We start from the raw sequence: 25,198 nt of genomic DNA on the forward strand, positions 1-25,198 counted from the left end.
GCTGAGCGTACGCTGTACTTTGAGTTGAACAAGCAATAACAACACCACAATCAAAGCAGAGCGACAAAAGAATGACAGCAACACTCCACACACACACACAAAAAGCAGACCAAATACGAATTAACAAAAGACTTTGCGAAAACAGACACGCATGTATCGGGGGAAATTGCTCAAGACAATTGATCCAGTTGTTCTTGGATGATTTCAAGATTGTTATAGAAGGCAAAGAGTTCGTCATGCGAGAACTCGACGTGAATTCGCTCCGTCTGCAACATCACATAGCAAAACAAAAACAAATAGGTGGAAAGAGCAGAACAGGGGTGGAAGGCATGCGAAATGGACGTGAGCAACAATCAACCAGAAATTTTGCCCCGCATTTGATGGCTGCTCGTCTCTGCCCTTGCAATATGCAACGAAAACGCGACATCCACCACAGTGGTTGTTGCATGTACGATCTTCCACCACCAAAAGACCATGCTGTGATTCTCAGCACAGCAGCAAATGACTGAACGTTCGACATTTTCTACCCCACTTTTTCAGACCGCGCGGCTCTGCCCTTGCAGTCTGCAACGAAAACACCACTGGTTGTTGCATGTACGATCTTCCATCCACATCATGCTGTGATGCTCAGCACAGCAGCACAATCACTTGGAAAAACTGCTAGCGAGACTGCAAACTTACTGGTCGCTTTGGAGTCGAGTCGTGGGCGACCTGGAGCTCGAGGATGGCCGAGGTGGCCTTGACTTTTGCCGCGGATGCCTGAGCCATTTGCAGATGGAGCGACCAGTTGACTGCATCGACCTTGTCCGGGTGCAGCGAAAAGTCTCGCAGGCGCGTGACAATCTGGGGTCCTTCCTTGCGCCAGACGGCAATGAACGCCTCGACCTTGTCGTCGTCGAGCTCGATGGCACGCAACTGCGCTGCGAGTGCGTCGGGCTTGGCTGCGTGGTAGGCGCTCTGCTCCAGCACGAACGCAGACGTCTCCAGCAGCAGCGCAATGGACTCGGCGCTCAGTCCCAGTGCCTCCTGCAGCTGCTGCTCCTCAATCTCAGTGAAGCTCTTCACGTCCTGTCGAGCGCACAAGACAAACGTAGATGGACATTATTTCAAGTGAGTGAAGTGAGAATGAAGCGAGTGAGTGAGTTTGACCTCGAATCTCAATGGCTCTCAATGGAGCTCAATGGAGATTCAGCCAAAAAATCTCGAGATCTCAAACCCAGCACTCCCACGATAGAATCCACACTCGGTGATGATGATGATGATGATGATGACGATGGAGAACGAAGGACGCTTGCTTGCCTTGAGATGGAGCTTCTGGCTGACGCGGAGCAGGATGCGCGGGAACTTGGACGCGTCGACCTGGTTGATCGCGAGCACTGCCTTGCGCAGGTTTGGCGTCAGAGTGAACTGCAATCCGCTCGACATTTGCAACTAGGAAATGGAAGAAATGATAAAAATGAAGAGTGAAGGGTTTTGGTCACACGTTCACAATGGAAATGGAGAATGGGTGGTCGTCTAGGAATAAGATTTTGGGATGTTGAAGGGTCAAACACGGCGAGCGACAGCAAAGACAGCTTGGGTCACGCAAAAGTCGGCGTGAGACAGCTTCTCGATCGCTTCGAAATGGTCATCTTCGGGGCAGTACACAAACTGGGTCTTGTCCGTAATGTTGCCGCGGTGCTGTACGAGATTGTCGTGAAACTCGCGAGATTGGCGTCGGAACTCCTCAGGGTCGTGCCGACCAACGGCAACGATGACATGAATGTCGTGAGGAATGGATGCAAGAAGGAGGAGAGGCGAAGCCACTTGAGCATCTACAATAGTGCAATGAAATAAGCGGTGAGTGCAAAACGATGTGTTGCGGGTTTTCGCAATCTAAAACTGGAGCCCGCCCAAAGATCTCACCGGCCATTGTCAACCTGACAGCATCATTGACGGAAGGAACCATTGTGATTGGTCGCAGATCAAAGACGCCCGAAACCAGTGTAGCGCTTCGAATCCAGCCAGCAGGCACTCCGTACTTGGCTTGCCACTCTTCCGCCGAAGTCGCGATACACATGGCTGCTAGGTGTCCACCAGCGGAATGACCAATCAAGTGTGCTGTAGTCCCGGGGCACAACTGGTGGGCCAAGGCCACTCCGAGCCGCGTGTGATGAATAATCTCGAAAATGTTGGCTAAGAAAAGCAGAGCAGCGGCAAATCGATTGGGAACAGAACCCTCAGAGTTGTCAGAATGGGACGTGCAGTAACAAAAGCGTGCTTGTCCAAGGGCCTTCTTGGTCGAAAGCACTGTTTGCTGGCGAGAAAATACCGCGCGCAACGAAAAAAAAAAAAACAACAACAAAAAAAAACCAACAACAACAAACTCTCACCTGCTGGCGCCAACGTGTAGCCGATGGCCGCTACGGCAAGGCCGTGCTTGCAAAAATTCTCTGCCATGAATGAAGACGCATCCTTACTATCAACAAGAAGCATCCACGTTGCACAGGTGAGAATCAAACGATTGTAGCAAACGCTAAAACGAAATCAATCCAAAGCCAAGTGTCACGCCTGTCACTCACTTGAGAAATTGCCAATATCCACCATGGATGTAAATCACGAGCGGGCATTTTGCACGCTGTTCTGGCGTCTTGGCCTCGGGCGGGAAGAAGAGATCCAGCGCGGTTTCGCTGGAATCGGCTGGAATGGCTGCAGCACCACCACCACCACCACCACCAGCAACCTTGGCCTCGAGTGTGCTGTAGCGCACGTTCAACTGCGCAGACTCTGCAAGCACCTTGCGAGCGCGATCCGAACCTAACGAAGCGCGTGGTAGCCATCGGAGTGAGTAACCCTTCAAATCGGTTCACCAGTGTACGTCTCGTATCGTCGTCGCACCATTGACGAGCCAGGCAACATGCTTGTTGATCACTTCGTCCGGCGAGCCGCGGATGCTCCACTGGGACGGCGAGTACTGGAAATCGAGCTCCTGAGGTCAGAATCAGTGCAGTGAGCTCCAACACTCAGCCTCACTCACTCAGAATAGCCACTTTGCTCGGCATTGCGAGCCAGAGAAGCACAACAGTGACAATATGGAGGACGAATGGAGCAAACAACCTTGATATTGAATGTTCGGTAGACTGCTCGATTCGTGTCCGTCATTGGATGGCAAAATGGAAACTGAGCTTTTGTTTGTTGGCCAAAACGACGAATTCAAATCGTGACGACTCCAGTGCCGCGTTCGTTCAATGCATTACAATAGTGGCTCGTTGTAGATCTATGGGGTGGTGGTGGTGGTGGTTGGACGTGAGCTGGCCGTTGTTTGAGCTGTTTCGGCAATGAAACGGGAAATCAGGCCAAATCTCAGATCCTTGGCAAGCCAAATCTCACGCTCTCCTTGCACTACAGACCCCTCGGGCATCAAAAGAACACCGACCAACGCGCTTTTCTTCTTTTTCCCTCGTCTCAGATTTTCACTGCGCAATGGATGGAAACCGTCATTCAGTCATCTTTTCCCATTGTGTTTGTTCCTTTTCCCCAAAATGTCTGCGCCGTATCTGACGCCCGCTCATGTGAAGGGCATGCGAGAGCACAAATACGCGTGCTCGACCAACTCGTACCTTGACCTGTGAGTCAAACGGGAAGCACCTCCAAACGAAAATCCGCCTCACTCACAACGCGGCGTGAACGAGAGCAGAGAGCGAAGAGCAGCGAGAGTGAAGAGAAGGACCAAGCTCGCTCCAATCCCTCTCTCTCTCTCTCTGTCTGGTCGGATGTCCGATTGCCCATCCACTGTCAATGGAGGAGGACCTCGTTGTCAATACAGCGGAACGCACAACAGCTCGCTCATCCCCCCTTGACACACAACAGCTCGAGCTGGGGCGTTCGTTCGCTCGTTCCTACTCTTCATAGTCACTCCCTTTCGTCCCTTTCGTCCCTTTCGTCCCCCCCCCTCTCCTGTTCCCCCCTCAGCCACCAACTCGAGGGGAATGTCTCGTTCTCCTCTCATTTGCTCTTCAATCGGGTCTCTGCGAAACTGAGCCCGCAAACTCAACCTTTGCTCTTCCCCTTCGTCGTTCATGCCTTTTGGATCTCTGTGCTCGTTCCTGCGCCTCGCCTTGTGCACGGGCTCACAAGTCGCACGTTGAATGAATGAACTCGTGAATGACTTTTACATTTCATCCATCAGCCGTCAGCTCAAAACAGCAACAGCATCAAAAATCAAACTTTAGCATTGACTTTTGCATTGCGCACTTTTTTTTTCTTTCTTGTTCCTTGGCTGCTGAGCTTTTTGGCTGAGCTTTGATTGTCGCAAAGCCACTCACTTGTCAAGATGCAGGTGATTGATAAATACTTGAGAGACAGCCGATGTTCAATGGGGAGGAGACAACGCTGCAACGGAACAAAACCAGACTTTCTCAGATTTTTTTCTCAGATTTTGCAAAACAGCATGTGCCGCATCGCAAATCCACTCACACAAACACTCATTGGTATTCTTGTTGATACACAGACATGTCATGGTCCACTTTTGGAATTGGCTGGTCAAGCTCGTCCCGCTGTGGGTCGCGCCAAACCTCATCACCATGGTTGGCCTGATTGTCAACGTCGCCACTTCGGTCATTTTGCTATCGTTTGTACCAACCGGTCAAGGCGAAGCTCCGCGATGGGCCTATGGTGCGTGTGCGCTGGGCCTGTTCATCTACCAGTCGCTCGATGCCATTGACGGCAAGCAGGCCCGCCGCACCAACACGAGCTCGCCACTCGGCGAGCTGTTTGACCATGGCTGCGACTCGGTCTCGATGGCATTCCTTGCGCTTGCCGGCGGTGCGGCCATGTCTGTCGGACCCACATCGACCCTCCTCGTCCTCTCCTTGCTATTCAACTTTATCTTCTTCTGCGCTCACTGGCAGACCTATGTTCGCGGAACCATGATTTTCGGCGTCGTGGACGTGACCGAGGGCCAGATGGCTGTCATTCTGGTCCACCTGCTGACCTTCTTTTTCGGCTCGTCCTGGTGGCTCGAAGAGACGTTCGGCGTCCCGCGCAACATGCTGATTATTGCCGTTTCGTCGTCGGGTATCATTCTCATGTTCTTCCGAACCTTCCAGACCATTGCTCAGCACGACCCCAACAAGGGCACCGTGGCCAACACGAGCGTCGTCTCGCCCATCATCCCGTGCATCATCCTCTTTGTCTGCACGTACATTAGCTACCACAACTCGGCCATCGGCCTGTATCAGACCCACCCGGTCGTCTTCATTTTCGCCTTCTCTGTGTGCTTTGCCAAAATCACAAACCAAATGGTCATTGCACACATGAGCAAGATGCCATTCCCGCTCTACGACCGCGTTCTCCTCGCCCCGATCGCGCTGACCGCCAACATTTACTTTTTCAACTCTGCCGTGGACGAGCTTGTCGCCTTGTATGTCTTTGTCGGCGTGGCCTTGTTCGATCTGATCTGGTCGTCCTACTTTATCTGCAACGAAATGTGCGTGGCATTCGGCATCAAGTGCTTCACCATCCCATACCCTCCTTCTGGTGCGGCCGCTGCCACCTCCTCAGGCCCAGTGACTCGCTCTGCCAGTGCCAAGAGGTCTTGAGCTGCCAAAAAGCAACAAACAAACAAAAAAACAAAATACAGATTGGATTGGCGTCATGTTGGTTTAGTTCTAATCGCCATTGTTGTTGTTGTTGTTGTTGTTGTTGTTGGTAGCTGTCAGTTTTTGAGTGAGGGTGCGAGGCTTCGATTGGTGGCCCGACATGAATCGAGAGCGAGAAACTACATTCACACAAATTTGATACAACAGGGCAAAACAAGAGCCATAGAATCAAGAAACACACCTCCCTCATAATCAACAGCAACAACGACAACAGCACAAGCGCAAGTGAGCAATGGAAGAGCAGAAAGGGAGGACTACAAACAACCAACAACGAAAAACCTCCAGAAGAACCCGGAAATCAAAAATTACGCACTGACACGCTTCAAGGAATGGAACAAGACAAGAAGAGGAAGAAAAAGAAGAAGAAAAATACAACAGGAGTGGACAGTCAAGCCGCTCACAAGGAGACCAAAAAAAGGAGCCCAACAAAACCCTCTAATGTAGCTCGCAGAGCCGGGTACGGGCCTAAATAAACAGTGATACCAATCGCACGAGAACACAAAAAAGAATCGCTTCGGTTTTTCGGAAGAGACGAGGATTACCGACGAATCTCAACTTCAAGGTCGTTGGCGTACATGCGCTCAATTTCGTGCACATACTTGGACTCGATCACGCGACGCTTGAGCTTGTGTGTGGGGCCCAGTTCGCCGCCCGCCACACTGAAATCTTGTGCGAGAATCGTCCACTTTTTGACGGCTTGGGCACGCGAGACACTGCGCTCGATCGTGCGCCGCATGCAGACGTTGATAAACTCTTGCACCTTGCGGTCGTTCACTGCCTCCGAGCTGGTGCGGCAACGAATGCCTTGCTCGGCCAGAATCTCTTGCGTTTCGCGCGTCAGGGTTTCGTAGGGCAGGCCGTTTGCATCGCAGTCTGTTTTCAGGGTGAGCAAGGCCGTCACGTACTTGCGGCCGTCGCCAATGACCAAGGCGTTTGAGATGACTGGAATGGCCTTCTTGATGGACTCTTCGATCGGAATGGGTGCCACGAGCACGCCGCCAGACGTGGCAATCAGCTCCTTGAGCCGGCCAGTCACAATCAGGTTGCCCAGCGTATCGAGCTTGCCGACATCACCCGTCTTCAAATAGCCGTCTTCGTCGAAAGCCTCGGCCGTTTCCTCGGGATCGCGCAGGTAGCCCATAAATACATGTCGGCCGCGCGTTCGGATTTCGCCGTTTCGCGCCTTGTCGCGGTTGGTGAGCTTGAACTCGGTGCCAATCAGAGGCCGGCCGCTGCTTCCCGCGGCAGACCGCAGGCCAAACGTGTGTGCGGCGGGACCAGTGCTCTCCGTCAAACCAAAGACCTCGTCCACAATAATGTCGAGGCTCATCATGAACTGCAGCGCATCCGTGCTGAGCGGGGCCGCGCAGCACGCAGCAACGCGACATTTGGCCAAGCCAGCGTGTTCGCGGAACTCTTTGACCCAGAGCGAGTCGACAAGGCGGCCAAACAGGCCCTTTGAGACTTTGAGCGGCTCGCCTGCAGCGGACGCCGGGATGGCGTTCGGGTGGCTCGAGTGCTGGCCCGAGCCGGTGGTCGGCGGGGTGGAGCCCATGGACGGCAGCGTCGAGAACGAGTTGTTGGCAAGGGCGGCGTCGCTGCCCGTGGTGGCGCTGGCGCGACCGAGGTTTTGCACGGCCAGGTGGCGGCGCAGCATGTAGTTTGCCGCCCACGAGCACAGCTTTTTCCGAAACCATCCCTGCGATTGGTGGAAGATTTTAACGCTTTGCTGGAGCTTTTCCCACATGCGTGGGACGCCTAGCACAATGGTGGGCATGACCTCTCGCATGACCTCGCGGAGACCAGCTCGCAGCGCTTCGGGAGGGGCAAAGTAGACGGCAGCGCCAGAGACGAGCGGCACGTAAATGTCGGTGAGCTGCGACGCGACAAAGCACAATGGCAGACAGCTCACAATGCGGTCTTGGACGGAGGCCCGCATGACCTTGTGGGCGAGCTGCCGGGCCGTCCAGACAAGGTTGTCGTGCGAGAGCATGACGGCCATTGGGTTGCCCGTGGTGCCTGCCGTGTACAAGTAGCCGGCGCAATTGCCTGGCACGAGATTGCCGCAGCGGATTCGCACGTCGAGCTCGCGCACATCCTTGCCGCGGCCGAGAAATTGGTCCCACGAGAGCACCGGGACGCCCTCACACGTTTCCTCAATCTGGCCGCGGTACTGAACGACAATGCGCACGTCGGGCAGACGTGGGATGATTCGCTTGAGCACGCGCAGGTGCTCGGTGGTCTCGACAAACACAATCGCCGTTTCGCTGTGTTTGAGCTGGTACCAGACGGCCTTGGGCGAGCTGGCGCCATAGACGCCCGTTGGGATGCCGCCTGCAAATAGCGTGCCGCTGTTGATGAATAGCCACTCGGGACTGTTGGCGCCGTAGATGGCAACGGTGCGAAAGGGCTCCAATCCGCAGCCAATGACGCCCTTGGCGACAACCTGCGCCTGGTCGTAGTACTCGCGCCACGTCCAGGACTGCCACTGGCCCATGCGCTTGGCGTGCAGTGCAGTGTGGTTTGAGTACTCTCGTGCCGCGCGTTCCAGGGCCTCCATCACGGTCACGGGAGTGGCATCGCCGATGCGAACGTGTACGTCCACCGGCGCGTTCGGCTGGGTCACCCACATTGCCGACTTGCCGCTGCCCGTTCCCGAGCCTCTACTGGCGGCCGGCTGTCGTGCGGACGACGACGTAGACGACGAGAGGGAGGTGATGTCTTCCGAGGCAGCCGCCGTGGCCGCTCTGCTGCTGGTGCTGCGCGATGATGACGCTTCAGCCATCGCCGCCGCCGCCGCCGCTCGCTGAGCCTGCTGCGATGATGATGATGATGCTGATGATGCTGCAGCTGCTCGCTGCTGGCTCTGTGATGGTTGGGCAGCAGCGAGTGCCGCTTCGAGGTCTTGCTTTGCAGTGCTATTGCTCGCCTTTGAGCTTTTGCTGCTCTTACCATTGCCATTGCTGCTGCTGCTGCTGCCACTGTGATGGTGATGGTCCTTGGCCTTGAGCAGCGGCGCCTCGTCGATCTGCTGCGACTTTTTGTGCTTGGGCGGCATCTCTTTCCTTTTGTGTTTTTGCTTTCCTAGGTCTTCAGAGCCGACTGACCAATGGGGGGGGGGGAATCAGAGTAGCGGAAGATGGGAGAGAGAGCGACCAGGTGACAATGGACAAAAAAAAAAAAAATCAAAAATCTAATGCAAAAGCCAAAGGCAAACAGTTGGGGGAGTGAGATTTGAAGGCAGACGAGGGGAGATGTGACAGTGAGCAGCCATTTCAAAAGTGAAGAGAGGGAGAAGAGGGAGAAGGGGAAGAGGGAGAAGGGGAAGAGAGGAGGATGGGGGGGGGGAAGGGTGATCCAATGGAAAAGCAAATGGCAATGCAACGAACATAAGGCCAAAAAGCACACAACCGAAGTCGAAGTGGGGGGGGGGGGACAAAAGTGAGCGATGAGATGGATGATGAAAAGAAATGGGAGGATGTTGGATGAGAGTGGAGATGGGTGGGGGTGGAGGGAGAGAGAGAGAGAGAGATTGAAGGGAAGAGACGTGGAAAGGACAAGAAACGGTGAGGAAGCGTAAGAGCGCAAGACAGCAAAACGAAAGCAAAAAGGCCTTACAAAAGAGTTAACGCAACAACAACAAGAATAAAATGAATGAACTTTGAAAAACTGCATTCATTCATTCATTCACTCATTCCACTTGTTGTTTGGATTGAATCAAGTTGATTCGAGTTCGAGTCATGTTCGCTCATGGAAAACGCATCGTGATGAAGAAAAAAAAAAAAGAAAAGCTAAAACTGAAGGATTGAGATTTTTCGTTCGCTTTCCAATTCAACCACAGCAAGCAACCTCACCGAAGCACAGCGCTGCACAAAAAAAGAAAAAGACTCACAGTGAGATTCTGCATGATTCAGATTTTGGCCACATTTGCTCATGCACCACACTCTTAGTTTCTTGATGTTCAGAATTTGCTGCTCGCGTCTGTACTCGCGCCTCGCAACGCCCGGCCAACGCAGACTCACTGCGTTCTGCTTTCCAGGCCAAGGGACGCAAACGGTCGGAATGGGCAAGGATCTCGCCGATGCGCACCCGGTCGCCCGGCGCACCTTTGACGAAGTGGACGCTGCGCTCAACGACAAGCTCAGCCACCTCATGTTCAACGGTCCACTGGTGCGCAATCTTGTGCACAACATTGGATGAGAATCTTTGTGGTAGTGCTCGGAAATCGCTCACACTGTCTCAAATGTCTCAACGTTTTGACAGGACAAGCTCACTTTGACGGCGAATGCTCAGCCTGCCATTCTTGCACATTCAATCGCCCTGCTAAGAGTGATCGAGGTAACAGACAACCCGAAATGCTGATTCGCATGCTTTCGTGAACTCTCTTCTGTTGTGGGGCGGATCACACTGTGCTGAAACTCACGCCGCGTACAAAAAAATTGGGAAAATTTGTGCAGGAAAAGACCGGCATACTTCCAGAGCAATTTGGGTGCTACCTTGGCCACTCGTTGGGAGAATACAGTGCGCTGGTTGCCACACAGGCGATTTCTCTGTCGGCAGCGGCATCTATTGTTGTATGTTGGCCAATTTTTTTGGGCACAGTCTGCAGATTGGTTGTCAAATGTTGCTCATCTCCTTTTTCGTGGACCGTCCCCCCCCGTCCCCAAACTCGAGTTAGCGCCTTCGTGGAGAGGCAATGCAAGGGGCGTTTCCTGGCACCCTTCGCCCGCGGATGGTGGCGCTCTTGCCAACAACGCCCGCCGCCCTCCAACCGATTTTGCAATCCGTCAACGAACAATTTGCAGCCAGTGCCACGAAAGGGACACCGACCGAGAGTTGTGATATCGCCAACGTCAATACCCCCAAACAGGTCTGGTTTGTACTTCTCGAAGCAGCTGAAGCTTTTGGTTTTGGGGCACGAGTGTCGAAAATACCCCCAGCTGATCGCTTTGCTTTTTTCTTTGTCCTTCGCCGTTGTGCCTTTGTGCCCACACACTCACAACCAAAACAACAGGTCGTCTTGAGCGGCTCTGAAACTGCCGTAGCACGTGTTGTGGATGCCGCACTTTTCAGCAAAGTGGCTCGCCGATCGGTCGACCTGAACATTTCTGCGCCCTTCCACAGCCGATGGATGGCGCCTGCGGCGGATGCTCTTCGTCAGCCCCTTGGCCGCATCAAGTGGCGCGACCCAATGAGTCCGGTGATTTCGAACGTGACCGCCGCCGAGGTTTGGCCAAAGGATTTGCCTGCTGCTTTGTAGTGTGTTGGAGGTTGGTTGCCTGTGCTGCCGCTGATCTAACGATCTACTTTGCGACGTTTTGGCCTTGATTTCGTTCGACTGTAGTGCACGGTGGGAGAGGAGTGGGTGGATCTGTTGCTTCGACAGGTGACAGCGCCGGTTCTCTGGAGCGCTTCCGTTTCGCGAGCTGTAAACCACTTCAAGATTACCAACTTTGTCGAATTGGGTGGTGGCACCACACTCAAAGGCCTCATCTCGCAAATCGATCCTTTGGCAGTCACCAAGTATGTTGCCTTGCTTTGCCTGTTGCATGGATCGACGAAAAAAAAAAACTGTTGCACAACCCGAAAGCGAGCTTCTAACGCAATTATTTGGTGTTTGCTTTTGACTCACAGAACGACTGCCTCGCTTGAAGAATTGGAGCTGTTGATTCGAGATTTAAATGCATCTTAGGTGATACAGTATATTGTGAAACAATGAACAAAATTCATTTGCGTGACTGCTTCCAAACTTCAATAACCCAAGCGATCATTGAGCGAGGTCCGTCCATCGCCGCTCTGCCCAGAAGGAGGAACCCACTCGTCAATTTCGCCTTCATCCTGGAACGAGGGCGCAGGAGCTGCTTTGGGTTTGGGTTTGCTAGCTGCTGCCTTCGGCGCTGCTTTGGGCGGAAGCATTGCTCCGTACTTTGGCGGCTGGGGAATGTCATCGGCGCGCTCAAACGCATCATCCTGGACGTCGAGCCTGGCAAGCTTTCGCGGCGGAGCGTGTGCTTCGGACGATGCTTCTTGAGCAACGCTGTCCGTCTCGAGCAAGCGCTTCCCTGGAACTATGGCAGGGGCAGCAGCATCAACAGCAGCTACTGCGACATTCAACGAAGGGGGCTCGCTTGTGGTTGTTGTTGGCGGCGGCGGTGCAGAAGAAACTTTGGGTGCAGCGGGAATCGCAAACGCCCCTCGCACCTTGACAGCAAGTGGCGCGGAGGTGGCTGCAGTTGCCTCGTGTGCACCGGCCGTGCGCGCTGGTACCTGCGCGGCGGTGGTAAAGGTGGTCGGTTTGGCAATCTGAATCATTTTCTCGACCTTGCGGGTTTCGACGCTGAGGTCTTGCAGTTGCTTGCGCAGTTTCAGCTTTTCTTCCTTTGGCAGCGTGGCCGAGACTGCATCCATGTAGGCGTCCAGTGAATCGCCCGATGATCCACCAGCCTGAATTTGTTTGCTGTGTGCAGCGTCTTCAGCCAGGCGTGCCTCGATCGCCGCTATCTCTTGCGCAAGTTCCTCCCGACGAACAAGCAGAGTGTCGTACGTGTACACGATAGATGACGAAGAGTTAGCTTGACTCGACGTTGCTGGAGTCGCCAATCCCGACTCTGTTGCTTGCTGTTGTTGTTGCTGCTGTTGTTGGCGCTGGCGACGAAGTTGGCGTTTGCGCTCCATCTCGCCCGAGGCGTCATACATGGTGTCGTCGTCGTCGTCGTCGCTGTAAATCTCTTCGCCATCGCTATCCACGAGTCGACGCGGCCTGTTGCGGAAGGAGCGATGACCGGAATCCAGATCTGCTCCGGCGTCTGCGGAGCCCGCGCCTCCCTTGTTGGAGTTTGAGGCAGCGTGTCCAGGTTGGAGTAAATCCAACTGATCCAGTTGCTTACATGCTTCGAGCGCAGCGGCCCGCTCGGCCTCGCGCTTCCGCCCAGCCGTTTCCTCGATTTGAATCCAACCAGAGGCGGCCGTGTAGGACGGCACTTTGATGCGGGCAGTGTAGTTTCGGTCATGACCAGGGCCACGTTCCTCCACATCAAAGTTCATGTGAAGGCCTTCGCGGTCAAAGAAGGCGCGCAGGGCCTTTTTCGGGTCTTTGAAGTAGTATCGCTGCTTGCCTCCCAAACCGTCTCCGTTGCTGTCGTCGTCGTCGTCGCCCCCAAACACAATCTCGCCACTTTGCTTGTACTTGGAGATGACGTCCGCATCGCTGAGGTTCTCGCGGGATGAGCCCTGCGTTGAAGGTCGGTTGCCCATTTGTTTCGAAAAGCTCGACAGATTGTTGGCATTCCTGTGGTCGGCCTGTTCCAACCGCGCGCGCCGGTTGCTGTCTCGCGCATCCTCCTCGTCGCCGTACATGGACGCCGCATTCACATGGCGAGCGGATCCGCTGCGATCCGAGTCAGCGTCGTCGTCAGCATCGGCCTGGCCTTCAAACTGGCGCGGGGCGGACGAAGCACTGCTCATCCCATCGTGATCGTCATCGTCCGCCAAGCCCCACGACACGCCCTGTTCGTTCTCCTCGTCGTTGTCGTCGGTGGCTTTGCCTGATGAGCCGGCCTGTCTTGCATCTAATGCTCGCTGTCGCGATTCTTGCTCCATTTCTCGAAAATCAAGGTCCATGCGCTCGTCGTCACCGCCATCGCCACGTGCTGCGCGCTGTTTTGCCAATGCTGCAGCTCCCGCAAATGCAGACACGTGCGGCTGCGCAGTTGTTGTTGTTGCTGCTGCTGCTGGCCGACGCTTTTGCTGCGACGTTTCTTCTGCATGGAGCTCATCCTCGCTGACGGGCCCACACAGCACGAGCATGCGCGTCGAGTCGCCAAACTGCATCAGATGGCCGACTTGCACTCGCACAAACACCTTTGGCTTGATGGGCGTCTTGTTGACGAGCGTGCCATGGGTGCTTGCCATGTCGTACAGGTAAAATTTGCCAATCTCAGCAGCATCGTTCGGGCCGTCCTCGGCTTCGGCTGCCGACTCGGCGGGTGCGTCTGTCCTGTACTGCAGCACGGCGTGGTACCGCGAGATCGACGGGTGCTCCATCGCAATATCGCAGATGGGCAGTCGGCCCACCGTGAAGAAGCTCTTGTCTCGCAGCGGGATGGTCTCGACAATGCTCCCGCCCTTGATGACCTCCAGCATGAACGACAACTGGCTTGGCACAGCACGGCCGCCCCACGCGGGCTCCGAGTAGTTGAGCGGCGGCGCAGCAGGTGGCGCGTTTGCATTGACTGGAGCAGCGTTGGCTTGAGATGGCGCTTGAGCCAGAGCTTGGGCCTGAGCCTGTGCTTGAGCTGCAACTTGCGGCAGTGCAGGCACAGCAAACGTCGCTGCTGAGCTTGCATTGCTCGGTGCTGGCTGTTGTGGCTGCTTTGGAGCCGCTGGGCGCACGGGCAGCGGGGCTGCAAAGGTCATTCTTCTGGTGTGTGTCAAAGAAGGGGACTGAGTTGAGTTGCCGATCAAAGCGAGATCAGTAGCGTGTGTGTGTGTGTGTGTGTGTGTGTGTGTGTGTGTGTGTGTGTGTGTGTGTGTGTGTGTGTGTGTGTGTGTGTGTGTGTGTGTGTGTGTGTGTGTCTGTGTGTAATAGATGGATGTTGACAACACACGACTGTGCTTTTGCTCACTTGCGACCAATTCTCCAATGCTTCTCTCAGCGTTACGTGCTTTAGCTCTGCAGCTGTGCAGAGTTTTCCAAGATTAAACAATGATAACAATCAGTCTTTGTTTTTGCTTATTTGTGTTACCAAAAATGGCGCTGCTGCGATACAACTATTCGTTTGCGGTTTTCCTTTTGATTGCTGCACTCTGCGTCCCGTCGGCGCGGTCGTGGTGCTTCCCTCCTTCCGAGCGTCGTAAGAATCCGCACACAGCACACACGCACACCCCACACACTGTGACTACATTGTGCCGTATGCGTCCTGAAGCAAGATGGGGCCCGATGCGACGAGAGGGAGGCATACAGTATTCGACATTATCAAAGGCCGCCTCCTTCCGGGCTCACCTCCTCCCATTGACCGCAGCGCAATCCCGCTTCCCCACAACTCCACCCCCTCCACACACCCTCACACAACAGCCACACACACCAGTACACACCTACGCATTCACTGACGCGAGCGCAGCCGTGCTTTTCACATCCCGACGGAACAAAACAAAAACGCAATGGGTCGATTCGCGATAAACAAAAAAAGCGAACCAAACCGCTTCGACTCTTTGTTTGTTTCCCCAGATGGTGGCTGCTGCCTCTCTCTTCTGCTGTTCGTTGCCCACCACCACCACCACCACACACCCCGCCCTCTGAGACGTAACTCTAGACTCATCACGCTGCTGTTGCATGTGGGGACTGCAAGCCGTGCGCCACCGAGATTGTTTTCAACAAAATATGACACACGCGTGCGTCGGTTTATTTTGATCGTGCGCGTGGCAAGGCAATGAAGCGGTTAAATCTGGATTTTGCGGTTGGCCATTAAGCAGCGTTTTGTGATTTACCACCAAACCACCATCACAAATGTATCACACTAGAACTTGAGATGCAGCACAAAAGCCATTTGCGCAGAACGCACAACCAAGGAAAGGAAAACAAAACAAAAACCGACAGAAGACATGTTCGAGGTTGGTGACAAAAGTCAAAAAAAAAAAAAGAAAAAAAAAAAAAAGAAAAAAAGAAAAAAAAAGGGGCGGGAATGGCGTGGCGGCGAAATAGATAACAATCCGACAGACAGAACAGCGCTCAATGCTGAAAATAGCGAGGAATTGGCATTCACGCACGCTCAAATTGATTGGAGACACAGTGCGACAACAACAACCACAAAAAAAGCCGCAGAAGATGCGCAAGAGCAAACTGAACTTGGAGCATTGCGGCGGAGGGCCGAGCAGTGAGCCGTGTGTGTTGCGCTGGGAACACAAAGTGGGAGAAAAGGGGGTTTGGTATCAAGAAGCGAAAGCGAGTCTGATGTTGCCAGAGCAATTGAAGAACAAATGAGTAATGCGCGAGAATTTCTCATCCTGTGAGGTTTTTTTTTGTTTGTGTTTTTTTGCTCTTGTTTTCATTCAATGTTGCAGGAGCGCTGCGCACAGACCTCGAGCCGATTCGCCTGGCTTCGGGCGGCTGGGACGGCGCGATTGTCGACAACGTGTTGGCCACCATTTTGCTCCAGGTAAACAATATGGGCGCGCGCGTTGTGCTCGTTTTGCCGTTGGGTACAATGGAATTTTTGAATTGATGCGAAATGGGGGAGCTAACACGACGCAACTATAAATAAATAGGAAAAATTGGGCATTCCAGCCACAACTGTGAATGTGGATAATCTGTCCGATGAAGAAGTCGTTGAAATGCTGAATCGCGGCGAAGTCGACGCCTACCTCGAGCTGTGGGGACTGGACGATGTGCTCGCCCCCTTCCTTGCCTCCCAGACTGTTCAAAACCGTAAGGCTGGCGGGCTAGGTTGAACTTGATGGGGTTGAGTTGCAAAAAGAACTAACTAGTTATTCCTTCTTGGACTGGCTTTCTGCCGTCCTGTAGTTGGCCCCCTTGGTTTTGTTGCTCGCTTGGGTTGGTACATCCCCGACTATGTGGCCAACATTAGCCGCTCTATGACCAGTTACGACGCGTACTAGTAAGTGGTCTCTCCGACCTGCAGTGCTAACATGACATGCGTTCAGCCTGCTCACTATTGGAATGCTCACTGTTTGTTTGCTCTTTGATTATCTTGCCAAAATCATCACCGCGCGACACCAGCTTTGCCGAAACGGTCGAAATCTTCCAGCGGGAAACCATCAACTCGTCAACCTCGACTGCCGACACCATGACTTCGTTGAGCGTGGCAAACTCCGTCGATGACACCCTGAACAGCGATGTGTGCAACCCAAGCAATGGATCCGCAACACTGCAAGACTGTCACGACGCCCTCTCCGCCCTGGTCGAGCAGGTGCGCGAAACCAACCGCTTGCAAGAAAACAACACTCAGCTCATCACCTTCTGGACGCCTCCGGCGTACTGGTTGCCGTTGGACGCGACCATTGCTCGGAATCTTGGCCTTCCGTTCAACGTGACCGACATTCCCATGATTCCTGAAGATGGCAACGATGTTGAGGGCGCGATTGTGCGCAATGTTCACGCGGCGTATGCAGCCCGCAAGCCCTTCATTACGTACTTTTACAAGCCCCACTCCATCTTCTCGTCCATCTCTGGCGTTGGGCTTCGTCGAGTCTCGCTCCCCGAGTACACCGAAGAGTGCGCGGCTTGTAAGCTCTCGTTGGATTTTGCCGTTTGTTTGTTTGGTTGTTTGTTTGTTTGTTTGTTTGTGTCCTGCTATAGAATTGTACTCACCTTGCTTCTACTTGCAAACAATCCTCTCCCTGTTTCCCTGGCCCGCGTTTTAGTGGGCGACGGATACAACTGCGACTACCCCTCGGAAATTGTCAAGAAGGTGGCCTGGGCGGGATTGAAGCGGAAAAACTCGGTCGCGCATTCCTTCCTGTCCCAGTTGACCTTCTCCGAGTACGCCCAGCAGGACATTGTTGCTGCGTATGTGTACCAGAACAGGACCTTCGAAGAGGCCACCTGTGCATGGTTGCTGGACAACCGCGCGGCGTGGGAGAGCTTGTTGCCCGACCCAAACACGCTCATCACGCCAGCATCGACGTCCTCAGCTGCCCGCGTCGCCCTGTTTGTTCTCGCTGGCCTTATTGTCCTGCTTTGCATGATCATGGGACTGATGACCTGGCATTTCCGCCGCATCCGCATCATCCAGTCGGCCAGCCCCACGTACTTGCTGCTCATCTTGTTTGGCGCCGTCATGTCCATGCTCTGGATCTTCCTGGACTATTCGGATGACCCAAGCACCGCCCAGTGCACGGCGCGTGTCTGGATGCGCCATCTGGGCTTTAGCATCATGTTCACGGCGCTCTTCCTCAAGACATACCGAATTGCGCGCGTGTTCAAGGCCACCGTCACCAAGTCCACACCCCTGAATGATCTTCGCTTGTTCTACCACTTCTTGCAGATGAATGTGGTTATGGTTGTCGTTCTCGTCATCTGGACCATTGTCAATCCTCCGCATGCCGACCAGCTCATCTCGGGAAACGAAAGCTACTTGGTGTGCGTCATTTCTTGGTGGGACAATGCCATCTACATTGCGGAGGTCGGCTGTCTCGTCGGACTTGCCGTGGTCTGCTTCAACGTTCGCAAGGCGCCCTCCGCGTTCAACGAGTCCAAGTTTATTGCCCTGTCTGTCTATAACTGGATTGTGGTCGCCGTCATCTTGCAAATCATCCTGCGTGCCACGACCGGCAATGCCACATTCTTCTTCATTATCGAGGCGCTCGAGATCTTGCTGACAGTCCCGATCATTGTCGGTCTGCTTTTGGTGCCCAAGCTCTACCTGACGCTCAAAGGAAAGGGTGGCGAGGTGAGCACGAGCAGCTACCGCGCTGCGTCCACGCCTCGTCCCCATCAGTCTGGCGATCGCTCGTCCGCCAAGAGGCAGGACATTGAAATGTCCTCTGGCAACGGCTCCGATAGCGTCGAGCAACACACCAGCCAGAAGCAGAGCAGCTCGATGGGGCCTGTTCCTGCAACCAGCAGCAAAGCCGATCAGAAGGAGCTCCGAGCGCTGCGCACCGAAAATGCTCGCTTGCTCAAGGAGTCGGAAGCAATGCGCCTCCAACTGTTGCGTATGAACAATCCGCACATGTCGGAGTGAGCGGTGCCTTTCCAAAGAATGCCCGCAGGCGGATGGAAGCATTGGAAGGCCCCGCTCGGCCAGAGTGTACATTGTTTGTTGACGTTGGATTGTTTTTTGACTTTTCTTTGTTTTGTTGTTTTGTTTCGGCTCGTTTCAAGAGGAGATTTTCATTGTTATAGTTGCTGCTGTTTGTTTGCTATTGCTGATTGAACATTATAGATGCGTTTTTTTCTTGTTGTGTTTTCATCCATTCTGCTTGATCATGCTAAGTTGTATTGGTGCGTTTTCTCAGTCACTTTTCCTTGTTTTTTTTTTTTTTTTTTTTTTTTTCAAATTTCGGGTTGCTGTTGTGCTGCTGCTCAATAATGCAGTCGTCGTCGGGAGCGGCCTGCGCCCAGTGCATCCAGCTGCTGGACGAGCACCGCGCACTCACCGAGCAACGCAGCGCCGAGGGACAGCGTGACATCCAGCGACTGCTGACCGAGGCGAGGCTGGCGAAGGAGGCCGACGAGCGATCGAGACAGGACTTGCGGCTGCTGCAAGGGATTTACACGCGCCGCGTCGCACAGCTGTCCAAGGACATTGACATCCGACAGATCAAGATCGACCAGCTGAAGGCGGCGTTGCGGCGGCGGCGCGCAGGCGGTGGCGGTGGACTGTCCCTGCACGACCACCACTCTCAAGGCGTCCTGCTGAATGGACTGAATGGATTGAACGGGTTGCTCCTCGAGGACGACGATGACAATGACAATCACGACGACCACGGACAACCAGCGTGGAACAGTCATAGTAGTGCCAATCACGCTCCTCACGAGCTGGACATTACCCACGATATTCCGGCGAGCAGCGACGAGGATAGCGCAGAGGCAAGCCGCGATGACAATCTGCTCGAGGAGCTCGACGACTTGCAGCCGCAGCTCGATCATGCCGTGAATGTGCCGCTATCCGATCAGCATACGCGCGCAAACCGAGCATCGGATGGCGAACACCTCAACTTGTCGAGTGTCCAGCTGAACGCGTTGGGCAGCGACGGCACAGCTCACAGCAACGGCGCTTCTGGCTCGTTCCCTGACACGGCTGTGTCGCCACTCGTCTCGCTTGGGATGGCCGAGTTTGCCAGCTTGCAGCAGTACAAAGCAGCGTGGGAAGAATTGCATGCACAACATGCCGAGCTTGACGACAAGCACGCGAATCTCAGCGCGCACTACGATTCTGCCCTGGCCGAGTTGAAGCAGGTTGAAAGTCAGTGTGCCACGTTGAAGTCCGTGGCGGAGAGCCAGAAACATGTCTTGAGCGCAAAGGAAGATGAGTATCGCAAGCTCGAGGCCCAACTCCAAACGACCGGCCGCAACATTGCCACCTACCGAGGACAGATTGAGCAATTCCGCGCGACTGCCGAGCTGGGCAAGCAGGAGTTATCCGATGCACGGGCCGAAGCTGCCAAGCTGCGAGAGGAGTTGCGAGGAGTCCGACAGAATGCTGAACAACGGTTGAACGACCAGCAAGCGCAATTTCAAAAAGACGCCCAGAACCACGCGGCCAAAGTGCAAGAACTGCAGGATGCCATTCGTCAACAGGCAGCACAGCTGCAGCAACAGCCGGTGCATGACGCAGACCATGCACTTGTTCAGCAACAGCGGCAGCAACTCGAGCAGCTACAAACCCAACTCCAGCAGCGGCAAACCCAAATTCAACGGTATGAGGCGCAATTTCAGCAGCAACAAGCCCAAATGCAACAGCTGCAGCAGCAACTTCAGCAGCAACAAGCACAAATTGAGCAGGACGGGGCAAATCTGCAACAACAAGCGTCGCAAATGGAAGAGCATTATGTCACAATCCAGGAGCAACAAACCCTGATTGGAGATCTTCAAAATCAACTGAATCTGTACCAGGGAGAGCGCGAGCAACAAGCCAAGCAGCACGACATTCAAATTCAGCAGCTTCAAGCCAGCCTTAACGACTTGCATGCCCAGCTGCGGCGACACCAAGTTCAAGAGCAAGAGCTGCAAGCCACAATCCAACACCAGCAGTCGCAGTTGCAAGAGTATCGTCTTGAACGAAAGAATCAGTGGCAGCACTCGAACGGTCCTGAAGACGAGCAACAGCAGCAGCAGCAGCAGCAGCAGCCAGGTTTTGCAACGCCTGCTCACCACAGCAAGGAGGCTTCCCAATGGGATGCAAGTCCAGTGGCGACTCCTTCTGATGGTAAAGAAACAAGAATCGTGCAAAAGCTGCTTCCAGATTGGCGAGGGGGGTGTTTTGTTGTTGTTGTTGCACGTTTTTCTCAACCATTGTTCCTTTTTTTCCGATTTGGTTCCATTTACAGTTCTGGCCAAACTTGACGACGATCGAAGGCAACTCCGTGACTCAATCAAAAAGTTCAAGCAAGCAAACTCCCCTCAAGCAAAGGCGCCGAAAATTTTGACAACGCAATCCCGGGTTGCCGACCATTCTCCTCGTCAGCTCGCTTTCAATCAAATACTCAAGAAGGTACCGCGACTCACTCCCTCAACTGGCAGCAGTTTAGTGCTCTGTTCTTTTTGTGCAGGTTGTTGTGACTCACGTTCGCGCACTTTTAATGCACTTATCGCAGATGGCCGACCCGTCAAAGTCGTTACCTTCTGCTGAGCACTCGCCACTGTCGTCTCCGACATTGCGTGCGCGGGCAGAGCAGCACCGTGTGGTCGAAGACTCCAATTCTGCTAGTCTGTCATCGCGAGGCTTGTTTGATCAGCCGCACCTCAGCCTTCCCTCACACCAAGTTGTCGAGTATCAAGTGGCTTCTCCAAGCGGGTTTGTGTAGAATGAGAGCCAAAATGATTGTTATTCAATAATTCTATGACCCCCCGATTTTGCTTATTGGGGGTTTGAAAAACTCGAATTCTTCGTTGAAGATATTTTTTTTATAAAAGGGGATAATGAAATTCACGACAAGCCAGCAACAACAACAACAAAAAAAAGTACAACCAAAAGCACAAGGCCATTTGTTTAAAAATACTCGGTCCGAATCAAAATAAAGCGGGGATGTGGAAAACAATGGTGTTTGCAAAAAAGCGAAGAGAAGGCGTTTGATCTGGGAAGAAAAATGTCAAACAGGGGAATCAAAGGATAGCAAGGCATCATCCCACAATACTGCCGGAGTTTGGGGATGACAATCTATGCCAAGTAAGAAGGTGCAAGAAAAGAAGAAGAAGAAGAAGAAGAACAAAAAACGAAAAAGAAAACCCAAAAAGAAAAACAAGGCCAAGAAGGCAACGAAAGTGCCAGGAAATCCGACCCTGTTAGCTTCGCATTGGCTCAGCAGACGAGGTTTGAGGCGCAGGGGCAGGGACGGCAGCCGACGGAATTACAATGGGAGGATGCTTGAGCTCTTGCGACGTGCGCGCTTGATACCGAGCTTTCCAGCGCTCGATATTGCCCAGGACTTGCTCAAACATAAACTTCATGTCGTTCGTCGGAATTGTGCGACAGAACGAGTCAAACAGTGGAATGACGAAAAGCGTGATGAATGCAACCTGGACCTGCTCCACATGCGTGGTGATGCGATCCATGTTCATCGAGATCTTCATGTTGCGGCGACGCTCTTCATCACCTGCCAAAGAAAAAGAAACAAAAAAAAAAAAAAAAAAAAAAAAAAAAAAAAAAAAAAAAAAAAAAAAAAAAAAAAAAAACAAAGGCAACATCACACGAGAACAAGCAATCAGTGGGGTCAGCCAAGTTTCACAAACACTTCCCTCTCTCGGTCGGCCGCCGCAAAAGAAATCCAGCGCTCCAGATCCACATTTCATACCTTGTGTGAAAAACTCGTCAATGACCCGCTCGGCCCAAGCCTCGCAGAGGTTCCAGGGTCGACAGGGGTTGCTGACATCGGCACATTTGATTGAAATTTGAAGGAGCAGGACGCGATCGGTGGGATTGGCAAGCGGGTCAAAATTGCGCGAGGCGAGACGCGCATTGAACGCCGAAACAATTCGTGCGTGATCGCTCATGTCTGTGGCCAGAACAAGCGCAGCGAGAAGCGTGCGGACGCGAAGCGCATCGTTCTGGTCGAGCGAGCTCAAGAGATCGGCAGGTCCCGGCACGAGGAGAGCAGCTGCAGCGCCGCAGTGGTGCTGCTCGAGCGTCGACTTGGTGCCGTGCAGCTTGGCAAGGGGATCTTGGGTGTTGACCAAGAAGGCGTTGGTGAAACCGGGATGATCCATGTCGTGCACAATGCATGCGAGCAGGAGAGCCATCACCTCGCAGGGCTCAAGCACGCCAAAGAGCGGAGGTTGGATGACAAAATGATGCATGATCTGAAGCACATCAGCAGCATGGGTGGCATTGTGGTACGAGTTGCTCTGATAGCTCGTCTCCACCTCGTTCAAAAAGTAGCGGAGCTTGACGATATCCAAGTTGAAGCGCGACACCAATCCGTGGCGCTCAAACAAGTACATGCCAAGGAAGAACAAGGGTCGGCCGTTGGTCACGCGCGCGAGCTCAAACACATCAAACGAAATCAGATCAGCGTCACGCAGGACATGCAGCACGCCATCGCTTGCGCCCTGCAGCACGAGAACAGACGAGCCCTTAGCAACACGCGTGTAGGCATGTGCCGAGGCCGCGACTTCGAGAAATTCGGCAGGCCGTCGGCGAGCAGTGCCGAGCTTGCTCCGTCCAGGCCAAGTCAAGCTCTTCTGCAGGGAGAGGAAGCGGACTGCGGAGGGGTCCTTTGCTGGAAATGTCTCGCTAGCGGACGTGGGCATGCCCGTCCACATGAGCTGCGACGCGGAGCGGAAATGCTCCAAGCGCGAGACAGAGGAGGACGGCACGATGGTGTGCCCGTTACTTGACTGCGTCGATGCATCTGCGTCTTGGTTCATTGGCGCCGTGGTGGTGGTGGTGGTGGTAATACCAGGTTGCGCACCATTCGACAAGTCTGCAGCCAGAGCAGTCGCGCGAGCACGGACGGTGGGCATTGAGTGCCGTGAGGGATCAACCGTCATCGCAAGACGGCTCGCAGTGAAAGCACCGTCCGAAAACTCGGACGTGGGCATGCGCATGATCTCGGCCGTCGCGCAACCAGTGCCGCGAATACCAATTGCACGTGAAACGAACGCCGTCCAAGCACTCCAGTCGTTCACAGCCGGTCCCGAGATGGACGTCGGAGTTCGCGCCGCGCTTCCGTTGTCAGGTGTCATGCTCGAGTAGGCATACGAGATGGCATCGGCCGCAGCAATAGCAGCAATTTCGGCGGGCGAGGGTGGAGGGGCCGCGGCTGCTGTTGCTGCAGGTGCTGTTGAGGCTGCGGCAGCGTTATTAGCAGCAGGAACGGTGCTGGGCTGGGATGTCGAGACAGTAGGTGGCTGTGCCACAGAGGAGGAGGAGGAGGAGGAAGAAGAAGAGGAGGATCCCCAGGATGCTGGTGTTGAAGAAGCACTTGGGGCAACCGCAGAAACGGGCGTCGAAGTTGACGGTGGCTGGGTGGGTGCGGAAATCATCATGTCCCTCGGGTTGACACCGGCGAAACAACGATTGGGGCGCCGTTGGGGCATGCCAGAGCGAATTGAAGGGGAGAAGGATTGAGTGGAAGGGGTGGAAGGGGTTGAAAAAGGCAAGCCAAGGGATGCATGTTGGTCTGGCGGCATGGTGGCAGCATAGTTCAATTCCATCTGCTGGGCACACTCGACCGCTTGTCGCAGCATTGGCCCATGGCAGCGGCAGTGATCCTGTGTATGGGGGTGGCTAGTAGTAGTAGTAGGCGCGGAGACAGACTGCCGCCGTCGTGGCTCCAACGATGAATTAGAGATTGCTGACGAGCCAGCGCCCATAGTGCGATGTGGTGATGATGATGATGATGATGACGGCGACACCGAAGCGGCGGCCGGTTGTAGTTGTTGGGTGCGACCAGCCAGCGCGAACGGGCGCACAGACGGTACTGGCACTTCATCTTCAACACGAGCCCGTTGGGCACGGCGCGGCGAGGCCGATTGTTCATCCGCGAGCGATCGGCGCATGACTGTTCTGTGCTCTCGTTCTCTGAAGCGAGGGGAGAGAAATCAAGGGGCCTGGGCGAGTACGAGGAAGAAGAAGAAGGAGGAGGTTTGTTCGGATCCGGCCTTGGATGCAGCAGATAGGCGAATGTGACCGAGATTCAAAGTCAAGCCAACGCGAGCTGGCAAGTCAAATAGATAGGGATCTGGCGAGGTGAGCAGAAGCAGCAAAGAAGCAAAAGAAGCAGAGGAAGGTGAGCAAACAGGAACGGAGAACAGCACGGCAATGCCATCTCGGCACAAGAATGCAATGACTGCCTGAATGAAACGACAACAAGCAAAACCACTCTCAGCCGCCGCCAAACACCAACCGACCGGCGGGTGCGCGAAGTGAAGTGGTTGATGAAGGCACAAAGTGGCAAACGGCAGCACGCTCATCTCAGTCCCGCTCTCAAAGTCAGTCTGCTTCGAATACGTCCACTTGTGCAAACAGCAACAAACACCACCCCCCTCTTTAGTCAAACCAGAGGCAAGACGACAGAACGAAGCAGCAGTGAAAGAAAGAAAAAAAAAAGAAAAAAAAGAAAAAAAACAAAGAAAAACGGTTGAATTTTTTTTTTTTTTTTTTTTGCGTTTCGTTTGCTGTGGTGCGATTTCAAACGTCAGACAACGCCATCCATCACCACTACCGTCTCGAATGGCATATCATCGCATTGAGCATCGCAACCAAACAAGGGGAGAAGGGGCGCATTGGTCTCAAAGAAAAAAAAAAAAAAAAACAGCAAAATCCCACAGCAACCAAACCGTCTCGCTCGACTTTGGGGGGTTTTGCACCTCCGCCATCGCTGCTTAGCTTGGATCTCCAACGAAGGAGGGGGTGACACTCATCGGCCGTGTCAAGTGC

The 25,198-nt window shown here is 53.9% G+C and overlaps 9 protein-coding genes across 9 annotated transcripts; 4 read left to right on the forward strand and 5 right to left on the reverse strand.

Moving 5' to 3' along the window:
• CAOG_01383 (mDRWMS2) lies at positions 1-1,450 on the reverse strand. Its single transcript, XM_004349853.2, has 3 exons — positions 1,300-1,450; positions 682-1,068; positions 1-266 (listed from the first exon to the last, which is right to left on the reverse strand). The coding sequence occupies exons 1-3, from the start codon at positions 1,423-1,425 to the stop codon at positions 171-173; spliced, it is 609 nt and encodes a 202-aa protein (XP_004349903.2). The 5' UTR covers positions 1,426-1,450; the 3' UTR covers positions 1-170.
• A 17-nt stretch (positions 1,451-1,467) lies between these two features.
• Positions 1,468-3,144, reverse strand: CAOG_01384 (hypothetical protein). Its single transcript, XM_004349854.2, has 6 exons — positions 3,097-3,144; positions 2,878-2,968; positions 2,562-2,796; positions 2,373-2,458; positions 1,906-2,175; positions 1,468-1,814 (listed from the first exon to the last, which is right to left on the reverse strand). The coding sequence occupies exons 1-6, from the start codon at positions 3,139-3,141 to the stop codon at positions 1,546-1,548; spliced, it is 996 nt and encodes a 331-aa protein (XP_004349904.1). The 5' UTR covers positions 3,142-3,144; the 3' UTR covers positions 1,468-1,545.
• A 346-nt stretch (positions 3,145-3,490) lies between these two features.
• Positions 3,491-5,635, forward strand: CAOG_01385 (choline/ethanolaminephosphotransferase 1). Its single transcript, XM_004349855.2, has 2 exons — positions 3,491-3,607; positions 4,490-5,635. Exons 1-2 carry the CDS (start codon positions 3,522-3,524, stop codon positions 5,577-5,579), a joined length of 1,176 nt encoding a protein of 391 aa, XP_004349905.1. The 5' UTR covers positions 3,491-3,521; the 3' UTR covers positions 5,580-5,635.
• Positions 5,636-6,177: 542 nt separating this feature from the next.
• On the reverse strand, positions 6,178-8,600 carry CAOG_01386 (hypothetical protein; the record flags this gene model as incomplete). The annotated part of the gene is made up of 2 exons (XM_004349856.1): positions 6,178-8,316; positions 8,592-8,600. 2 exons carry the CDS (start codon positions 8,598-8,600, stop codon positions 6,178-6,180), a joined length of 2,148 nt encoding a protein of 715 aa, XP_004349906.1.
• A 1,101-nt stretch (positions 8,601-9,701) lies between these two features.
• Positions 9,702-11,331, forward strand: CAOG_01387 (S-malonyltransferase; the record flags this gene model as incomplete). The annotated part of the gene is made up of 5 exons (XM_004349857.2): positions 9,702-9,809; positions 9,903-9,977; positions 10,654-10,866; positions 10,984-11,162; positions 11,274-11,331. 5 exons carry the CDS (start codon positions 9,702-9,704, stop codon positions 11,329-11,331), a joined length of 633 nt encoding a protein of 210 aa, XP_004349907.2.
• Positions 11,309-14,071, reverse strand: CAOG_01388 (solute carrier family 4). The gene has a single exon (XM_004349858.2). The coding sequence runs from the start codon at positions 14,052-14,054 to the stop codon at positions 11,391-11,393; it is 2,664 nt and encodes an 887-aa protein (XP_004349908.1). The 5' UTR covers positions 14,055-14,071; the 3' UTR covers positions 11,309-11,390.
• Positions 14,072-14,354: 283 nt separating this feature from the next.
• Positions 14,355-18,555, forward strand: CAOG_08499 (hypothetical protein). The gene is made up of 6 exons (XM_011271779.1): positions 14,355-14,491; positions 15,699-15,793; positions 15,903-16,062; positions 16,159-16,252; positions 16,375-16,880; positions 17,019-18,555. The coding sequence occupies exons 1-6, from the start codon at positions 14,389-14,391 to the stop codon at positions 18,338-18,340; spliced, it is 2,280 nt and encodes a 759-aa protein (XP_011270081.1). The 5' UTR covers positions 14,355-14,388; the 3' UTR covers positions 18,341-18,555.
• A 76-nt stretch (positions 18,556-18,631) lies between these two features.
• Positions 18,632-21,236, forward strand: CAOG_01391 (hypothetical protein). The gene is made up of 3 exons (XM_004349861.2): positions 18,632-20,527; positions 20,649-20,812; positions 20,916-21,236. The coding sequence occupies exons 1-3, from the start codon at positions 18,688-18,690 to the stop codon at positions 21,123-21,125; spliced, it is 2,214 nt and encodes a 737-aa protein (XP_004349911.1). The 5' UTR covers positions 18,632-18,687; the 3' UTR covers positions 21,126-21,236.
• On the reverse strand, positions 21,207-24,500 carry CAOG_01392 (hypothetical protein). The gene is made up of 2 exons (XM_004349862.2): positions 22,113-24,500; positions 21,207-21,914 (listed from the first exon to the last, which is right to left on the reverse strand). Exons 1-2 carry the CDS (start codon positions 24,316-24,318, stop codon positions 21,604-21,606), a joined length of 2,517 nt encoding a protein of 838 aa, XP_004349912.2. The 5' UTR covers positions 24,319-24,500; the 3' UTR covers positions 21,207-21,603.
• Between the last annotated feature and the right edge of the window lie 698 nt (positions 24,501-25,198).

The sequence above is a fragment of the Capsaspora owczarzaki genome (genome assembly GCF_000151315.2).
Source record: "Capsaspora owczarzaki ATCC 30864 unplaced genomic scaffold supercont2.2, whole genome shotgun sequence".
Taxonomy (NCBI): Eukaryota; class Filasterea; order Ministeriida; family Capsasporidae; genus Capsaspora; species Capsaspora owczarzaki.

Bases quoted from the DNA above. Each gene is read 5' to 3' on its own strand.
- CAOG_01383 (XM_004349853.2), bottom strand. From the start codon at position 1,425: ATGTCGAGCGGATTGCAGTTCACTCTGACGCCAAACCTGCGCAAGGCA. The intron at 1,069-1,299 runs GCAAGCAAGCGT...TGCGCTCGACAG, and splicing joins GCCAGAAGCTCCATCTCAAG to GACGTGAAGAGCTTCACTGA. The intron at 267-681 runs GTAAGTTTGCAG...GTGATGTTGCAG, and splicing joins ACTCGACTCCAAAGCGACCA to ACGGAGCGAATTCACGTCGA.
- CAOG_01384 (XM_004349854.2), bottom strand. From the start codon at position 3,141: ATGACGGACACGAATCGAGCAGTCTACCGAACATTCAATATCAAG. The intron at 2,969-3,096 runs GTTGTTTGCTCC...TTCTGACCTCAG, and splicing joins ACCGAACATTCAATATCAAG to GAGCTCGATTTCCAGTACTC. The intron at 2,176-2,372 runs GTGAGAGTTTGT...TGCTTTTCTTAG, and splicing joins CTACACGTTGGCGCCAGCAG to CCAACATTTTCGAGATTATT.
- CAOG_01385 (XM_004349855.2), top strand. From the start codon at position 3,522: ATGTCTGCGCCGTATCTGACGCCCGCTCATGTGAAGGGCATGCGAGAG. The intron at 3,608-4,489 runs GTGAGTCAAACG...GTTGATACACAG, and splicing joins ACCAACTCGTACCTTGACCT to ACATGTCATGGTCCACTTTT.
- CAOG_01388 (XM_004349858.2), bottom strand. From the start codon at position 14,054: ATGACCTTTGCAGCCCCGCTGCCCGTGCGCCCAGCGGCTCCAAAGCAG.
- CAOG_08499 (XM_011271779.1), top strand. From the start codon at position 14,389: ATGGCGCTGCTGCGATACAACTATTCGTTTGCGGTTTTCCTTTTGATT. The intron at 16,063-16,158 runs GTAAGGCTGGCG...GCCGTCCTGTAG, and splicing joins CTCCCAGACTGTTCAAAACC to TTGGCCCCCTTGGTTTTGTT. The intron at 16,253-16,374 runs GTAAGTGGTCTC...GCGCGACACCAG, and splicing joins ACCAGTTACGACGCGTACTA to CTTTGCCGAAACGGTCGAAA.
- CAOG_01391 (XM_004349861.2), top strand. From the start codon at position 18,688: ATGCAGTCGTCGTCGGGAGCGGCCTGCGCCCAGTGCATCCAGCTGCTG. The intron at 20,528-20,648 runs GTAAAGAAACAA...TTCCATTTACAG, and splicing joins AGTGGCGACTCCTTCTGATG to TTCTGGCCAAACTTGACGAC. The intron at 20,813-20,915 runs GTACCGCGACTC...CACTTATCGCAG, and splicing joins TCAATCAAATACTCAAGAAG to ATGGCCGACCCGTCAAAGTC.
- CAOG_01392 (XM_004349862.2), bottom strand. From the start codon at position 24,318: ATGCGCCGATCGCTCGCGGATGAACAATCGGCCTCGCCGCGCCGTGCC. The intron at 21,915-22,112 runs GTATGAAATGTG...TTTCTTTGGCAG, and splicing joins TGACGAGTTTTTCACACAAG to GTGATGAAGAGCGTCGCCGC.